This window comes from Oncorhynchus tshawytscha, linkage group LG13 (assembly GCF_018296145.1).
Source record: "Oncorhynchus tshawytscha isolate Ot180627B linkage group LG13, Otsh_v2.0, whole genome shotgun sequence".
Taxonomy (NCBI): Eukaryota; Metazoa; Chordata; class Actinopteri; order Salmoniformes; family Salmonidae; genus Oncorhynchus; species Oncorhynchus tshawytscha.
In genome coordinates this window covers 12,449,470-12,466,607 of record NC_056441.1, presented here as the reverse complement: position 1 = coordinate 12,466,607, position 17,138 = coordinate 12,449,470, and the positions used below count along the sequence as shown (strand labels likewise).

The 17,138-nt window shown below is 43.7% G+C and overlaps 1 protein-coding gene across 1 annotated transcript; it reads left to right on the top strand.

Moving 5' to 3' along the window:
* Positions 1–1,569: 1,569 nt before the first annotated feature.
* LOC112239165 (solute carrier family 45 member 4) lies at positions 1,570–16,551 on the top strand (the record flags this gene model as incomplete). Its single annotated transcript, XM_024407659.2, is given in 7 exon segments — positions 1,570–1,758; positions 8,708–8,887; positions 9,007–10,175; positions 10,463–10,523; positions 10,526–10,561; positions 11,205–11,416; positions 14,292–16,551. Coding segments are annotated over 7 exon segments (2,207 nt in total), but the record flags the coding sequence as incomplete, so codon positions are not given.
* Positions 16,552–17,138: the final 587 nt, after the last annotated feature.

Below are 17,138 nucleotides of genomic sequence, written 5' to 3'. Positions count from 1 at the left end.
CATAGTGGAAACAACATTGATTCGACCAGTGTGTTCCCAGTGGGAAAGTTATAACATTTTCTGAGCAGGTATAAGAGTAGCCTACTCTTTTTATTTCATTTTTAGCTGATTCCAGAGTTCTTAGAATGAAATGTGAGATTTGTTCTCGCTGGCAAAGTTTTATATTATAAATGATCACTTTGCTTCATTGAAAATGTGGGGTGTGTGGCCTCGTCTAACACGGTGAGGGTGTGGCCTCGTCTAACACAGTGAGGGGTGTGGCCTCGTCTAACACGGTGAGGGGTGTGGCCTCGTCTAACACGGTGAGGGGTGTGGCCTCGTCTAACAAGGTGAGGGGGTGTGGCCTCGTCTAACACGGTGAGGGGTGTGGCCTCGTACTGTCCTCCTTAAGGTGTATGCAACCATAATGTGACAGCCAGCCAAACTCTAATCAAGAACTTAACCAGAGTCAGGGATAGGCTTTCCATAACCCTCCAGTTTTATAGTTGAAACGGTGTAAAAATGAAGTCATTGGAGCATCTCAGACTAAAAGGCATTATTAATGCACAACCGAGTCTAACCGACATCATAGTCACATAGTGAACAATACAATACTTGACCAACACTGTACATAGAAAACATATCCTGTTTGAATATTGTTCTAAATAGGATTAGTATTTATATAACATGTAAACTAACTTAAGTGTGAAGAGAAGCTAGCTCCAAAACAGCACTTAACAGGCAGGCTAGGCTAACGAGGGAATACATGTAATCGATTTACTTAAAAACTCAGAATTAAAACATGACCTGAAGAAAATACTTAGAATACTAAAAGATAAACATCTTAGAAATGATTTGTACTTACAGGTCATGCTTAACGAAGGCTTAACAAGAAGGATGGCAGAAGATAAACCTCCGTATTATGTCACTCTTTTCCAACATCATGAACTGCATCATTTCCTATTTTTCCTGTTTTACCACCAACAAAGAAGTAGCACAGCGGAGTACACGCTAGCTGCTGCTACACGAAACAGCCACTGGATGGCGCCAAATCAAAAGCCACTTGGCCAAAGAATAGAAGGCCGAATAGGCCTCATCTAACGTATTGCACTTGAATGGATCTTAAACACAGAACAGACAGTTGGTATGATTCATTGTGACAAAAATGTTTCCAAATATCAGTTTGTTGGATAAGACGATGGATGAATGACAATCACCCACAAGTGTCCTTCTAAGATGGTGTTGTTACTTGCATATTACTAGCATGTAGGCTCCCCATTTATGTACACCAGGACTCCGTTCTGTGCCTGCGTAGTAGGCAGTGAATTGGCAAACTTCACCGAATCTGCTTTGTCATGCAGCAAGTAACACTACGAAAAAGGGCTACTTTGACCAAGATGACAGAAACGTGCAGGTAGCCTTAATAGCCCAGAGAAAATGAGTGTGTGTAATCAGCTTTTTGTGTGTATGGAATAATTCAGGGATCTTTTATTTCCACTAATGAAACATGGGACCAATGCTTTACATGTTGCGTTTATATTTGATGATAAACCCTAACCCCCTTCTCGTTTCCTTCCTGTCGATCTCCAGGTCTTCCAGAACAGTATTACAGCCTGACATGGTTCCTGAGCCCCATCCTGGGCCTGATCTTCACACCTCTGATTGGCTCAGCCAGCGATCGCTGCACCCTGAAATGGGGCCGGCGACGCCCTTTCATCCTGGCCCTGTGTGTGGGCGTGCTGTTCGGAGTGGCACTCTTCCTCAACGGGTCACTCATAGGTAACAAATAATATATTATAAACTGGGTGGTTCGAGCCCTGAATGCTGATTGGCTGACAGTCATGGTATATCAGACCCAGTGGTGTAAAGTACTTAAGTAAAAATACTTTAAAGAACTACTTAAGTATTTTTGGGGGTGTCTGTACTTTACTTTACTATTTATATTTTTGACAACTTTTTGCTTTTACTCCACTACATTCCTAAAGAAACAATGTACTTTCTACACCCAAAAGTACACGGTACATTTTGAATTCTTAGCAGGACAGGAAAACGGTCTGATTCACGCACTTAAAAAGAAAATTCCTGGTCATTCCTACTGCATCTGATCTGGCGGACTCACTAAACACTAAACAGGCTAAACACAGATGTTTTTTTGTAAATTATGTCTGAGTGTTGGAGTGTGCCCTGGCTATCAGTAAATTAAAAAAACAAAAAAATCGTGCCATTTGGTTTGCATAATATAAGGAATTTTAAATGATCTATACTTTTCTTTTGATACTTAAAAACCTCTTTGGGCTGAGATCCCGCTAACGGGATTGACATGACAACAGCCAGTGAAAGTGCAGGGCGCCAAATTCAAACAACAGAAATCTCATAATTAAAATTTCTCAAACATACAAGTATTTCACACCATTTTAAAGATACACTTCTTGTTAATCCCACCAGTGTCCGATTTCAAATCGGCTTTACGGCGCAAGCACCACAAACGATTATGTTAGGTCAGAGCCAAGTCACAGAAAAACACAGCCATTTTTCCAGCCAAAGAGAGGAGTCACAAAATCAGAAATAGAGATAGAATTAATCAGTAACCTTTGATGATATTCATCAGATGACACTCATAGAACTTCATGTTACACAATACATGTATGTTTTGTTCGATAAAGTTCATATTTATATAAAAAAATCTCAGTATACATTGGCGCGTTATGTTCAGTAGTTCCAAAAACATCCAGTGATTTTGCAGAGAGCCACATCAATTTATAGAAATATTCAGCATAAATGTTGATGAAAATACAAGTGTTATACATGGAACTTTAGATACACTTCTCCTTAATGCAAACCGCTGTGTCAGATTTCAAAAACAAGCAAACTAGGCAATAATCTGAGTACGACGCTCAGAGACTAAAACAACCCAAATAGATATCTGCCATGTTGGAGTCATGGCGGACAGAAGTCAGAAATAGCATTATAAATATAAAATTACCTTTGATGATCTTCATCAGAATGCACTCCCAGGAATCCCAGTTCCACAATAAATGTTTTTATTTGTTCAATAAAGTTCATCTTTATCACAAATCCAAATTCATGACGCATGAGCAGACGAAAAGTCCAACAGTTCCGTTACAGTCCGTAGAAACATGTCAAACGAAGTACACAATCAATCTTTAGGAAGTTTTTTAACATAAATCTTCAATAATGTTCCAACCGGACAATTCCTTTGTCTGTAGAAATGCAATGGAACAGAGCTCGCTCTCACGTCACGAGCTCATGACACTCTGCCAGACACCTGGCTCAAACAGCCATTATGAGCCCCCACTTCACAGTAGAATCATCAAACAAGGTTCTAAAGACTGTTGACATCTAGTGGAAGCCTTAGGAAGTGCAACATGACCAATATCCCACTGTATCTTCAATAGGGAATAAGTTGAAAAACAACAAACCTCAGATTTCCCACTTCCCGGTTGGATTTTTTTCTCAGGTTTTTGCCTGCCATATGAGTTCTGTTATACTCACAGACATCATTCAAGCAGTTTTAGAAACTTCAGAGGGTTTCCTATCCATATATACTAATAATATGCATATCTTAGCTTCTGGGACTGAGTAGCAGGCAGTTTACTCTGGGCACCTTATTCATCTAAGCTACTCAATACTGCCCCCAGCCATAAGAAGTTAAGTGTTTATAATATATATATTATTATTATTATTTTTTTTTTTTTCTAAGAGGTGGATCAAAAGTATATTTTTATGTATATTTGAGCAATTACATTTACTTTTGCTACTTAAGTAAATTTAAAACCAAATACTTTAAGACTTTTACTCAAGTAGTATTAGTATTTTACTGAGTGACTTTCACTTTTACTTATACTCAAGTATGAAAATTGGGTACTTTTTCCACCACTGCGTATACAATGGGTGTGATAAAACATGTATTTTTTCCAAAGCAACTACAGTAATGTGTGTATTCATTTTATATATGGGTGGTCCAAGGAATCAAACCCACTATCCCTGGTGTTACAAGCACCAGCTGAGCTACAGAGGGCCAGCGTTGGAACTGGGCGTTAGGCAGGGTTAGGGTTAAAAAAGAATAGAAAATTCCATTTGAAATGCTTTTCAGCCTATTAATTCATGGAAATACCAGTCGGTGTAAATGCATTTGACTGGTCATGCTTATCGGTCTATAGTTAATTTGCATAATTGAGTGTACTAAATTGGTGCATGTGTACAGTATATTTGTTATGTATACAGATAAAAGAGCCTTTTGAGCGGGAAATCTGTCAGACAGAGCGAGCTGCTGCCACAGCATCTCAAACAGCAAAAAAGCGTAGGCAACAGAAGGCAGGCTTCATCAGCGTGTCACACACCACTTTGCAATGAGCTGGAGGCAGTATGCATTGTAAAAACATATACTTAATTGTTTGAAACCTTAACGTTTTACTAAATATTATGAGGCATGTCTTACCTTGCTTCAAAAGTAGCCAAAATCAGACCATATCTAGATTTAGACAATTATTTGATATCAACTTTCTTTCATTGTCCAGTAGCCAAAGGAACAATCCTAGTCATATTAGCAGCCCATGCTAGTTGTTGCATATTAGGGGAAGGGAAAGCATTGGCGATACCTAGTCAGTTGTGCAACTGAATGACTTCAATTGAAATGTGTTTTCCTCATTTACTTCTCCCCTCTTTCTAAATTTCTAACGGATATATTCATCTCTGTCACGTGAAACCGCTCGCATATGGGGTGTGCTTTTGACAACAGTGTTTTAATAGCATAATGAACATTCACGCGTAGCTTCCTGCCTTGTGTGCGTTGCTGTGCTTATAATATGAAGAAATAATAGTTTATCAACATTATAAAGTTAAACGTTCTGATCTGTTGCATCAGACTCATAACTTTTATGTTTTTTTTTTTTGTAGCCTAGGCCTACTGGTTGTATGAACTTGGGATCTATCGTGTGTGTGTGTGTGTGTGTGTGTGTGTGTGTGTGTGTGGCTCAGTTGCTAGAGCTTGGCACTTGCAATGCCAGGTTTGTGGTTTTGATTCCCACATGGGACCACTATGGGGAAAATGTCTGCACTCCCTACTGTAAAGTCTCTCTTGATAAGAGAGTGTCTGCTAAATGACTGAAATGTGAATCCGAGAGAGAGACATGATTGAGTTCACAGGATAGACTATAGCAGCCAGACCGTCCGGCAGGCTTTCTGCCTCACCTAATAAGCCCTCTTCTGGAGTGTGATATGAAGCTTATTGAATTGAAAAGTAGCTCTCTCTGTGGTTCTCCTGAGTTTAGAAAGGTCAGGAAAAAGCCTGATTCTATAACTTCAATTCTGTTCTAATGCAACGTGACCAAAGTTTCACATCCTACATTAGCCAGCCATCGGCTTTGGTAAATTCATTATCAGTGGAAGTGACCCTAGAGTGCCTCACACTGTGCAGGGCGAAAGAGAGGAGGGATCCATTTTGCTCCGTGCTTTAAAGGTTCAGCAGAGGAGAAGATCGATAGATAACCCATAGAGTTGTTTTGCTGCCGGCTTCAGGACAGTCCACCAGGTAGGACTGAAGAGTCTGGTAGTAGTGGAAGAGAGAGGACAAGTAGCTTTATTTTCTCTGCTTGCTGGAGATGTGGCTCCATGGGTCACTGAACAAACTGAAAAGTTTGACAGGTCCTGGATTTCAATTGGATTTGATTTAGCTGGCCCGCGTGGCTTTGAAGAGTGTTGGAGACAGGTGTATGTACGTGTTGCTTTGAAGAGTGTTGGAGAGAGGTGTATGTACGGGTGTGTTGGCTCAGTGCCCTCGTCGTAGCCCTCCCAGAGCAGCTATTGTTTTGCATCGTCACCCCTATCTCAGGTCCCAGTAACTTGCTGAGAAACAGAAGCAGCAAGGCTACAGACTCCTGTGTCCGCTGACCTGCTGGGCCGGGCGGTGTGTTTGTGAACCGTCATTCTCCGTGACATGGGAAAGGACTGGGAACCAGTTCACAGGGAAACGTTTCCTGTTGTGCCCTCCTTCTTACCTTTCAATGCCTATCTGGAGCTACTTCCTGTCTCCAGCGCTAGCTCACTGCGCGTCACCCCATCAGCCATTCCATTGTCAGGAAGAAAGGCTTTTCTTACTACGTACACTGACTGACTACACACTAACTACACACAGACTGACTACACACAGACTGACTACACACAGACTACACACACACTGACTACACACAGACTGACTACACAGACTGACTATACACATACTGACTATACACATACTGACTACACACAGACTGACTACACACTAACTACACACAGACTGACTACACACAGACTCACTACACACAGACTGACTACACACAGACTGACTACACACTAACTACACATGGACTGACTACACACTGACTGACTACACACTAACTACACACTGACTGACTACACACTGACTACACACTGACTGACTACACACAGACTGACTACACACAGACTCAGTACAGACTTCTTTCTTCAACTTGTATACCTCTCTTCCTCATCTGTGGTCGTTGTTGATTAGCTAAAGATTTTCAAAATAGTATTTCCCCTTTAATAAGAAGGTCTGAATAATGACTTGTTTGTTGTTGTGTGCGGGGAGTTCCTCTGGGCTCAATGTTATGATGGAAATTCACTACTAGGAGTTTACGTTCCCAGTGAAATTGACACTAATGGCGCTTACGATAAGGCTTTGGCTTTGTTTTGTTTTACGGCAATGAAACACAAGCTTTCATGGCTAGTTTGTATTATAAATTATATTTTGATGAATAAGATGCTTGTTTTGATAACTCTGCATTGGTGTGACCAGAACAGGAGTGTTCCAATGAGGTAACATCTAGATGAGGTAACACATAGATGAGGTAACACATAGATGAGGTAACACATAGATGAGGTAACACATAGATGAGGTAACACATAGATGAGGTAATACATAGATGAGGTAACATCTAGATGAGGTAACATCTAGATGAGGTAACACATAGATGAGGTAACACATAGATGAGGTAACACATAGATGAGGTAACACATAGATGAGGTAACATCTAGATGAGGTAACATCTAGATGAGGTAACATCTAGATGAGGTAACACATAGATGAGGTAACACATAGATGAGGTAACACATAGATGAGGTAAGATCTAGATGAGGTAACATCTAGATGAGGTAACACATAGATGAGGTAACACATAGATGAGGTAACACATAGATGAGGTAACACATAGATGAGGTAAGATCTAGATGAGGTAACGTCTAGATGTTCTCTGTAGCCATAAGGGTACATATGATCCAGTCAACCTTGACGTGTGTTTCCTGGTCTGTGAGATGATATATGTAATAAATGTCAGTGTGTGCCATGAACCAATGTCCTTTGGGGTAATACTAAATCTCTGGGTAAGACAGAGGTCTCTCACAGCTTGGACCAGACACAATGGCAACGAGAGTAGCCACACACCACGCAAGGCGTTATGGAAATGGGCTATGAATGACCTAGGGTATATGGTGGTGTGTCAGGGTTTCCGTTAGCCAGCAATAGCCGGATTTGGGCCTAAAAATAAATAAATAGAACAGCCGATAAATAAAATTGACGTCAGACAGGAGAAGAAGAAAAAAAATCGAATTGCGAAATAATGCTTTTTAGCCTCTTAATTGGTGGAAATCCATTTGACTGGTCTTGTTTATCGGTCTATTGGTTAATTTGCATAATTTAATGGAATTAAATTGGCGTGTGTGTATAGTATATTTGTTATGTATGTTATCATCTGAACAGCGTAAAGATACAGAGCCTTTGAGCAGACAAATCTGTCAGACAGTTGAGAGCTGCTGCAGCATCTCAAACAGCAAATACAAGGCAGGCTTCCTCAGCACGTTACATACATTTCTACATTTCTAAGGGTTATTTTCATCTGTCACATGAAACCTCTTTGCACATGGGGTGCGCTTTTGACTGTGTTTTCCGCTAATTGTATAATGAACATTCGCACGTAGCCTCCTGACTTGTGTGCGTTGCTAATAGTTTATCAACATTTTAAAGTTAAATGTTCTGATCTGTTGCATCAGACTCATAACTTTTATGTTTTAAAAAAAATGTAGCCTAGGCCTACTGGTTGTATGAACTTGGGATCTATTGTGTGTGTGTCCTGTGTGTGTACCCTGTGTGTGTATGTGTGTGTGTCCTGTGTGTGTACCCTGTGTGTGTATGTGTGTCCTGTGTGTTTGTGTGTAAGAAGGCCTAACCCACTAATCGGGTATTGATTGACATGTGCAAATCTCTCTCAATCTCTCTCTCCATCTCTCTCTCTCCACCTCTTTTCATCTTTCTCTCGCTCTCTCTCTCCATCTCTCTCCATCTCTCTTCATCTCTCTCTATCTCTCTCCATCAACTCTCTCCATCTCTCTCTCTTTTCATCTCTCTCTCGCTCTCTCTCTCCATCTCTCTCCATCTCTCTCCATCTCTCTTCATCTCTCTCTATCTCTCTCCATCTCTCTATCAACTCTCTCCATCTCTCTCTCTCTCTTTTCATCGCCCTCTCCCTATCGATCCAGCAGTGTGCTCCTAGTTGGAGAGCTGAAAGGAACTAAGATGGATATTGCTTTTCAATATATGTATAATGGAATGGAATGGTCTCTGTGTCCAACTTTCTCTCTGTCGTTGAATTAGGTCTGGTTTTCTGAACCTGTTATACCGGCTAGGATACTAACTCAGTGTCTGGTTGTGGGCAAGGTCTTGCCGTCGGCGACGTGCCAAATAACCAGCCCATAGGGATCGTTCTGACGGTGCTCGGAGTGGTGGTGCTGGACTTCAGTGCAGACGCAACAGAGGGTCCCATAAGGGCCTACCTACTAGATGTGGCAGACACTGAAGAACAAGACATGGCCCTCAACATCCACGCCTTCTCCTCTGGTACAGCACACGTCTTAGTAGCAGGATATTTCCATCACATACCTGTGTCTGTAATGTCTGTGAAAGTTTTGATAGATTGAATATTCTCAAACAGGAAATGATGTGTGTGTCTGCGCCAGGTTGTGGGGGAGCGGTGGGCTACGCGCTGGGCGGTCTGGACTGGACCCACACCTTCCTGGGCTCAATCTTCAAGTCCCAGGAGCAGATCCTCTTCTTCTTCGCTGCCATCTTGTTCACCATCTCGGTGGCTCTGCATCTGTTCAGCATCGAGGAGCAGCGGTATAGCCCCCAGCAGGACCGGCTGGACGAGGAGGCTGACGCCGCCTCCTCCACTGTCAACAAGGTCAACGACACCCTGGGGAAGCTCCACGGCCACAACACCCCCCACATGGAGCTCATTGGAGAGGACGACATCTATGACCCTTGTGACCGTTACGAGTTCTACGGAGAGGGGGGCGAGGACGGGCGCTCATTGCGCGACATTAACATGGACTTCCTGGATGTGGAGATGGTGAGGTCCAAGTCTGACTCTGTGCTGCAAATGGCCGATGCAACATTAGATCACCTGGACCACGAGGCTCTGTTCCTGCGCCATATCGAGCCCTCCATCTTCGCCGACCACCTGTCATCCTACCACGGCTCTCCACCACGCCGCAGCAGCAGCACAGGCAGCCAGGACCTCCTCAAAACCTCCAAAAAGATCTGCCGGCTGTCCCAGTTTCTGCAGGAGCAGGACCGCGACAAGGAGGAGGAGCTGCTCAACAACCAGGTCAACGAGCAGAAGACGCCCAACGGCCGGGCGCATGCCAACGGCTTGGGCCAGGGCACCAACGGGCACGCCCGCTCAGTCATGAAGAACTCGGCCAGCACCAACGCCTCCACGCGGCACCGCCGCCACATCTTCTACCGCCAGCCGTCCTGCACCTTCTCCTACTACGGCCGCGTGGGCTCCCACCGTTACCGCTACCGGCGAGCCAACGCCGCGCTGCTCATCAAGTCCTCGCGCAGCTTGAACGACATCTACGAGGTGCAGCGGAGACAGAAGAGGAGACAGCAGAACCCCAGAGCGCGACACCAGTCAGGCAACACCAACTCCAGTGGGGACACAGAGAGTGAGGAGGGGGAGACGGAGACCACGGTCAGGCTGCTGTGGCTGTCCATGCTGAAGATGCCTCCAGAGCTGATGAGGCTGTGTGTCTGTCATCTCCTCACCTGGTTTTCCATCATAGCTGAGGCCGTCTTCTACACTGACTTCATGGGCCAGGTCATCTACCACGGAGACCCCACGGTAAGGCTGCTGGGACTCCAAGGTCATTGTGTCACGTTATTATAAAGCCAATTGTATTTCTTTTGAGCAAAGTTTTCTTTTTGGGCATAAATGTACATATCCTTGTCTTCTGCAAATAAAACACTATTGATCACACAAAAAAACTCACTCCACACCAGATTTTCTTGCCAACCTGTGATTTGAACCTGCTAAACTCTGGTTGCTCGCCTGCTTCTCTAATCTCTGGGCTACCAGCCTCATATTGTCTCTCAGTAACCAAGCTGAGTTGTTTTATCTTCTCTCTCCAGGCTCCTGCTAACTCCACGGAACTGCAGAACTACCACAAAGGAGTTCAGATGGGCTGCTGGGGCTGGTCATCTACGCCCTGACAGCTGCCTCCTGCTCAGGTCACTGACCAGTCACTGACCAGTCACTGAGTTGAATGATGGATGAAAGGAAGGAAGGATGGATGGACGGACGGACGAATGAGCGAACGAGTGAACAAAAAATAAATGAAGTGACCAATGAATGAATGAGCGCACATGCCCATACACAGGCATGTGCAGGCCGTGTGCTTTGAGGCAGCCATAAAACGGTAGTGAACAATGTGCACACAGTCTTCAGCCAAGGTGCTATCTGTGGCTCTGTTCACATGCTGGAGGGTTAGACCGTGATGAGCTAGTGAGCTGAGACGACCTGTACAAGTACAGTCAGACTACTCACAAAGAGCTGTACAGGAACCCAGGATCTAAACACCCAGAGGAATGTTGTATTAGCTACTGGTCACTAAATCATGGTGCCATCCAGTTGAGCCACGGTGTGGATAACACTGAAACAAACTTATTCCAGGCCGCATGAAATCTAGGTTACCAGCATCGCCAATGTGCTCTCGCTTCTGCTTTGCATGTTCTTTGGGGTTTTAGACTGAGTATCTTGTAAAACACTTTGTGACACCTGCTGACCTAAAAAGGGCTTTATAAAATACATTTGATTTAGCATCTCCTTGTTTATATTCCCAAATGCTTATAAACTATTCTATTCTGTTTGCAGCCGTACTACAGAAGTACCTGGACAACTTTGACCTGAGCATCAAGGTCATCTACGTCTTGGGTACTCTGGGCTTCTCCATCGGTACAGCTGTCATGGCCATCTTCCCCAATGTCTACGTCTCCATGGTGATGATCAGCAGCATGGGCATCATCTCCATGAGCATCTCCTACTGCCCTTATGCCCTCCTGGGACAATACCATGAGATGAAAGAGGTAAGGATCTATACTAGTTAGTACACACACTGATATAACAGGTTAGTTAGTATACACTGATATAACAGGTTAGTTAGTAGACACTGATATAACAGGTTAGTTAGTAGACACTGATATAACCGGTTAGTTAGTATACACTGATATAACAGGTTAGTTAGTAGACACTGATATAACAGGTTAGTTAGTTACACACTGATATAACAGGTTAGTTAGTTTCACACTGATATAACAGGTTAGTTAGTTACACACTGATATAACAGGTAGGTTAGTTAGTAAACACTGATATAACAGGTTAGTTAGTTTCACACTGATATAACAGGTTAGTTGCACACTGATATAACAGGTTAGTTAGTTGCACACTGATATAACAGGTTAGTTAGTAGACACTGATATAACAGGTTAGTTAGTAGACACTGATATAACAGGTTAGTTAGTACACACTGATATAACAGGTTAGTTAGTATACACTGATATAACAGGTTAGTTAGTAGACACTGATATAACAGGTTAGTTAGTTTCACACTGATATAACAGGTTAGTTAGTTATTTACACACTGATATAACAGGTTAGTTAGTAAACACTGATATAACAGGTTAGTTAGTATACACTGATATAACAGGTTAGTTAGTATACACTGATATAACAGGTTAGTTAGTATACACTGATATAACAGGTTAGTTAGTATACACTGATATAACAGGTTAGTTAGTAAACACTGATATAACAGGTTAGTTAGTATAGACTGATATAACAGGTTAGTTAGTATAGACTGATATAACAGGTTAGTTAGTTACACACAGATATAACAGGTTAGTTAGTTACACACTGATGTAACAGGTTAGTTAGTATAGACTGATATAACAGGTTAGTTAGTAGACACTGATATAACAGGTTAGTTAGTAGACACTGATATAACAGGTTAGTTAGTAGACACTGATATAACAGGTTAGTTAGTTACACACTGATATAACAGGTTAGTTAGTAGACACTGATATAACAGGTTAGTTAGTAGACACTGATATAACAGGTTAGTTAGTAGACACTGATATAACAGGTTAGTTAGTTTCACACTGATATAACAGGTTAGTTAGTTAGACACTGATATAACAGGTTAGTTAGTAGACACTGATATAACAGGTTAGTTAGTACACACTGATATAACAGGTTAGTTAGTAGACACTGATATAACAGGTTAGTTAGTAGACACTGATATAACAGGTTAGTTAGTAGACACTGATATAACAGGTTAGTTAGTAGACACTGATATAACAGGTTAGTTAGTTTCACACTGATATAACAGGTTAGTTAGTTACACACTGATATAACAGGTTAGTTAGTAGACACTGATATAACAGGTTAGTTAGTAGACACTGATATAACAGGTTAGTTAGTATAGACTGATAATGCCGCTGGGGGTACACAAAATAAAAATGTGATTCACATAAAAAAATATATATTTAAAAAAAGATCTTCATATTTTTCAACAGGACAGAGGTTTTTTTCTCGTCCGAGTTGCCTCATTTCCCTGCCAAAAATTAAATTAAACCATCCAGTGTTCAGTGAAATAACAACACAATGTCAAATACAGGCAGCCTAGTCAATAATTAACATCCAATCACGTTAACCGTTACTCTCGTGGGAATTCCACTCACAGACCGTATGTAGACAAACGTAGCTGCTGCTCATTCAGTTTGCTCGAAAATTGATACATGGTTAAAAAAAGCAAGGCCCGCGTCCATAGAGACACATACCAGCTCTACTGGTAGTACTGCTACTACCTGCAGTACTACACCTGCACCTGTTGAAGACACAAGTTGTTCTGCTTCCACAGCACATCCAATGCCAGCATCAGTGATTCTACATTTGTTGTTATCTCTCTTCTCTCCCTCTCTTACTATCCTCTCTCTTCTCTCTCTTCTCTCCCTCTCTCTTCTCTCTCTTCTCTCCCTCTCTCTACTCTCCCTCACTCCTCTCTCTACTCTCCCTCTCTCTACTATCCCTCTCTCCCTCTCTCTTCTCTCCCTCTCTACTATCCTCTCTCTTCTCTCCCTCTCTCTTTTCTCTCTTCTCTCCATCTCTACTCTCCCTCACTCCCCTCTCTACTCTCCTCCCTCTCTCTTCTCCCTCTCTCTACTCTCCCTCGCTGCTCTCTCTACTCTCCTCTCTCCTCTCTCTACTCTCTTCTCTCTCTACTCTCTTCTCTCCCTCTCTTCTTTCCCTCTCTCTACTCGCTGCTCTCTCTACTCTCCCTCTCTCTCTCCCTCTCCCTACTGTCCCTCTATCTACTCTCTCTACTTTCCCTCTTTCTACTCTCTCTACTATCCCTCTCCCTCTCTCTTCTCTCCCTCTCTACTATCGCTCTCCCTCTCTACTCTCTTCTCTCCCTCTCTCTTCTCTCCCTCTTCCTCTCGCTGCTCTCTCTACTCTCCCTCTCTTTACTATTCCTCTCTCCCTCTCTCTACTATCCCTCTCTACTATCCCTCTCTACTCTCTACTCTCCCTCACTCCCCTCTTTACTCTCCTCTCTCTTCCTCTCCCTCTCTCTACTTTCCCTCTCTCTACTCTCCCTTGCTGGTCTCTCTACTCTCCTCTCTACTCTCCCTCTCTACTCTCTCCCCCTCTACTCTCCTTCTCTCCTTCTCTCCTCTCTCTCTCTTCTATCTCTTCTCTCCCTCTCTCTACTCTCCCTCACTCCCTCTCTACTCTCCTCTCTCTACTCTACCTCTCTCTTCTCTCCCTCTCTACTCTCCCTCGCTGCTCTCTCTACTCTCCCTCTCTCTACTATCCCTCTCTACTGCTCTCTTTTCTCCCTCTCTCTTGTCTCCCTCACTCTTCCCTCTTCTCCCTCTCACCTCTCCCCTCCCTCTCTCCCAGTACATCCACCACAGCCCGGGGAATTCCAAGCGGGGTTTCGGCATCGACTGTGCCATCCTGTCGTGCCAGGTGTACATCTCCCAGATCCTGGTGGCGTCGGCGCTGGGTGCAGCAGTGGACGCCACGGGTAGTGTGCAGGTCATCCCCATGGTGGCGTCCGGCGGCTCCTTCCTGGGTTTCCTCACCGCCTGGTTCCTGGTCATCTACCCAAGTCACGGCGACGCGGAGGCCAAGGGCGAGCAGAAGGCTCTAACAGGGCCCGTGTCCGATAACAGCGTCACGGAGAAACCCAGTGTTCTAAAACTGTCAAAGAAAGGTGCCACCACTACGTGTAAAGTGCAGTGCGAGTCCACTCTGTAATTTGATGTGATCGCCAATTAACTGGAAAGGTCGGAGCTTACTGTAACCATAGCAATGCAACGATCATCAAAAAATAAAAACCGACATTCCTTTTTTTTACAACCGGGCCGTTGCCACCCAATAATCTGCTGATGGCATGGGCTTGACCGACCTCTTTCTCAAAGACACACATGGGCCATGATGTGTTAAGGTTTTGATTTGTATTTCATTTAATTTGGGGCCTGTCTCTCGCTCGTCACGGTCTAAGGACTGTGGTGTGGCGAGGAGAGGACAGGCGTCTCTCCCTCTCAGGGCCACCAGGGGCCGCGATCGAGGCGGTCCAACTGGACAGGACAGATCAGGGGACGGTGGATACACATGAGACCGACGTTCACGCGCTGAGCTGGGATCTCTGGAAAAAGACATGCACTTCACTCTCACTTCCATTCAAGGGTCAAGATGAAGGAAAAGACGAAGAGTCTCTAAGAAATATTATATTCTTCTAATAAGTGAAGCATTTGAAAATGCAGAAAATTGCTCTTTTGATTGAACGTGATTATTTAGTTTACTTTCCTCTATATGTTTTTGACATTATGTTGCAGAAGGACATTGTTATCACCAAATGGGCCAGGCCCGGTATCATTTACAGGGTTGATGTATTACTTTTTGGACTTAAAAGGTTTTTAGTAGCTTTAAGAGGAAACTGCACATGTATAAGGAGGTGATTTCTCAGTTAGGAGAGGAGGGGGAGGAAGGCATTGTTTGGTAAATCAATCAGTTGTCCTAATTATTGAATTTCTAACTGTTATGACATACTAAATTGTAATAGGACCAGTTACACCATGTGTCAAACTCATTCCACACAGAGCCGAGTGTCTGCTGGTTTTCGCTCCTTCCTCGTACTTGATTGATACATTTAGGTCACTAATTAGTAAAGAACTCCCCCTCACCTGGTTGTCTAGGTCTAAATTGAAAGGGAGAACTAAAAACGCCAGACACTCGACCCTCCGTGGAATGAGTTTTACACACCTGAGTTACACTATATCAACTGTACACAAGCATTTACCAAACTCGCTCCTGGGGACCACAAGGGGTGCCCGTTTTGGTTTTTGACCTAGCACTACACAGCTGATTCAAATAATGAATTCATCATCAGGCTTTGATTATTTGAATCAGCTGTGTAGTGCTAGGGCAAAAACCAAAACGGGCACTCCTTGTGGTCCCGAGGAGCGAGTTTGGGGAAATACTGATCCACACAAATATATCTTTATCCTCTTTAGTAATTTATAGTAAGGATCCTATTTTCCACCTTTCAGAATATATCCTTCTGAGATCACAAGGGCCTCACCGTTGACGGAGAACAGAAACACTTTTAGGAAATGAGAAAGAATCTCAATGCTGCATTGGAGTTACGGAGAATTGCATACCAAACGGAGGACAGAAGTTGAGGAGCACTGTAAGGAGCTTGGAAGCTCTTCTGTCTCACAGAGGAGAAACAGATTTCAGGCTTCAATTCGTTCTCTTTGTCTTGTTTCAATTGCATTGTTAATGGATTGTGTCACTCGCTGCACAATTTCAGCTGCTGACGTTTGTTTGAGGATGTAACTAATACTAGCTAGATGTTTGTCAAATGTGGGAGTGCCTGCTCATGGAGGGGGGGAAGTCTGAGTTTTGGGGGAGGAGCACTTAGGCAGAACTTAAACTGCAGGAATTCAAGTTGATTATTTTCCTACCATATAGGTCTTCCTTTTATTTTTCTAACTGAAGTAATGGGTCTTGATAGAAGAGTTCATATCCAGGGGCCTCCCGAGTGGCGCAGTGGTCTAAGGTACTGCATCGCAGTGCTAGCTGTGCCACTAGAGATTTTGGGTTAGAATCCAGGCTCTGTCGCAGCCGGCCGCGACCGGGAGACCCATGGAGCGGCACACAATTGGCCCAGCGTCGTCCGGGTTACGGGAGGGTTTGGCCGGCAGGGATGTCCTTGTCCCATGGCGCACTAGCGACTCCTGTGGCGCGCCGGGCACAGTGCGCGCTGACACGGTCGCCAGGTTCACGGTGTTCCTTCCAACACATTGGTGCTGTTGGCTTCTGGGTTAAGTGGGCATTGTGTCAAGAAGCAGTGTGGCTTGGTTGGGTTGTGTTTTGGAGGACGCACGGCTCTCGACCTTTGCCTCTCCTGAGTCTGTACAGGAGTTGCAGTGATGACCCAAGACTGTAACTACCAATTGAATACCACGAAATTGGGGAGAAAATGGGGTAAAAAATAGAAAAGAAGAGTTATATCCTCTCACTTGTAGTGCATTTACATTTAACACCTAGTTGCTGCATGGTTTGGGCCTTGTGGCGAGTTATGCTGTAATCTGAAGCGGCCTTAGCTAAATGTTAACACACCATGTTGGCTCTCTATGGCCTACATGCACCCTGAGCCAGAATGGGGCTCAGTTGCATTCTTCTATAGACTACATGGTGGACTGAGTGTGGAAACTAGTGAAGGGAGTAGAGCTCCAC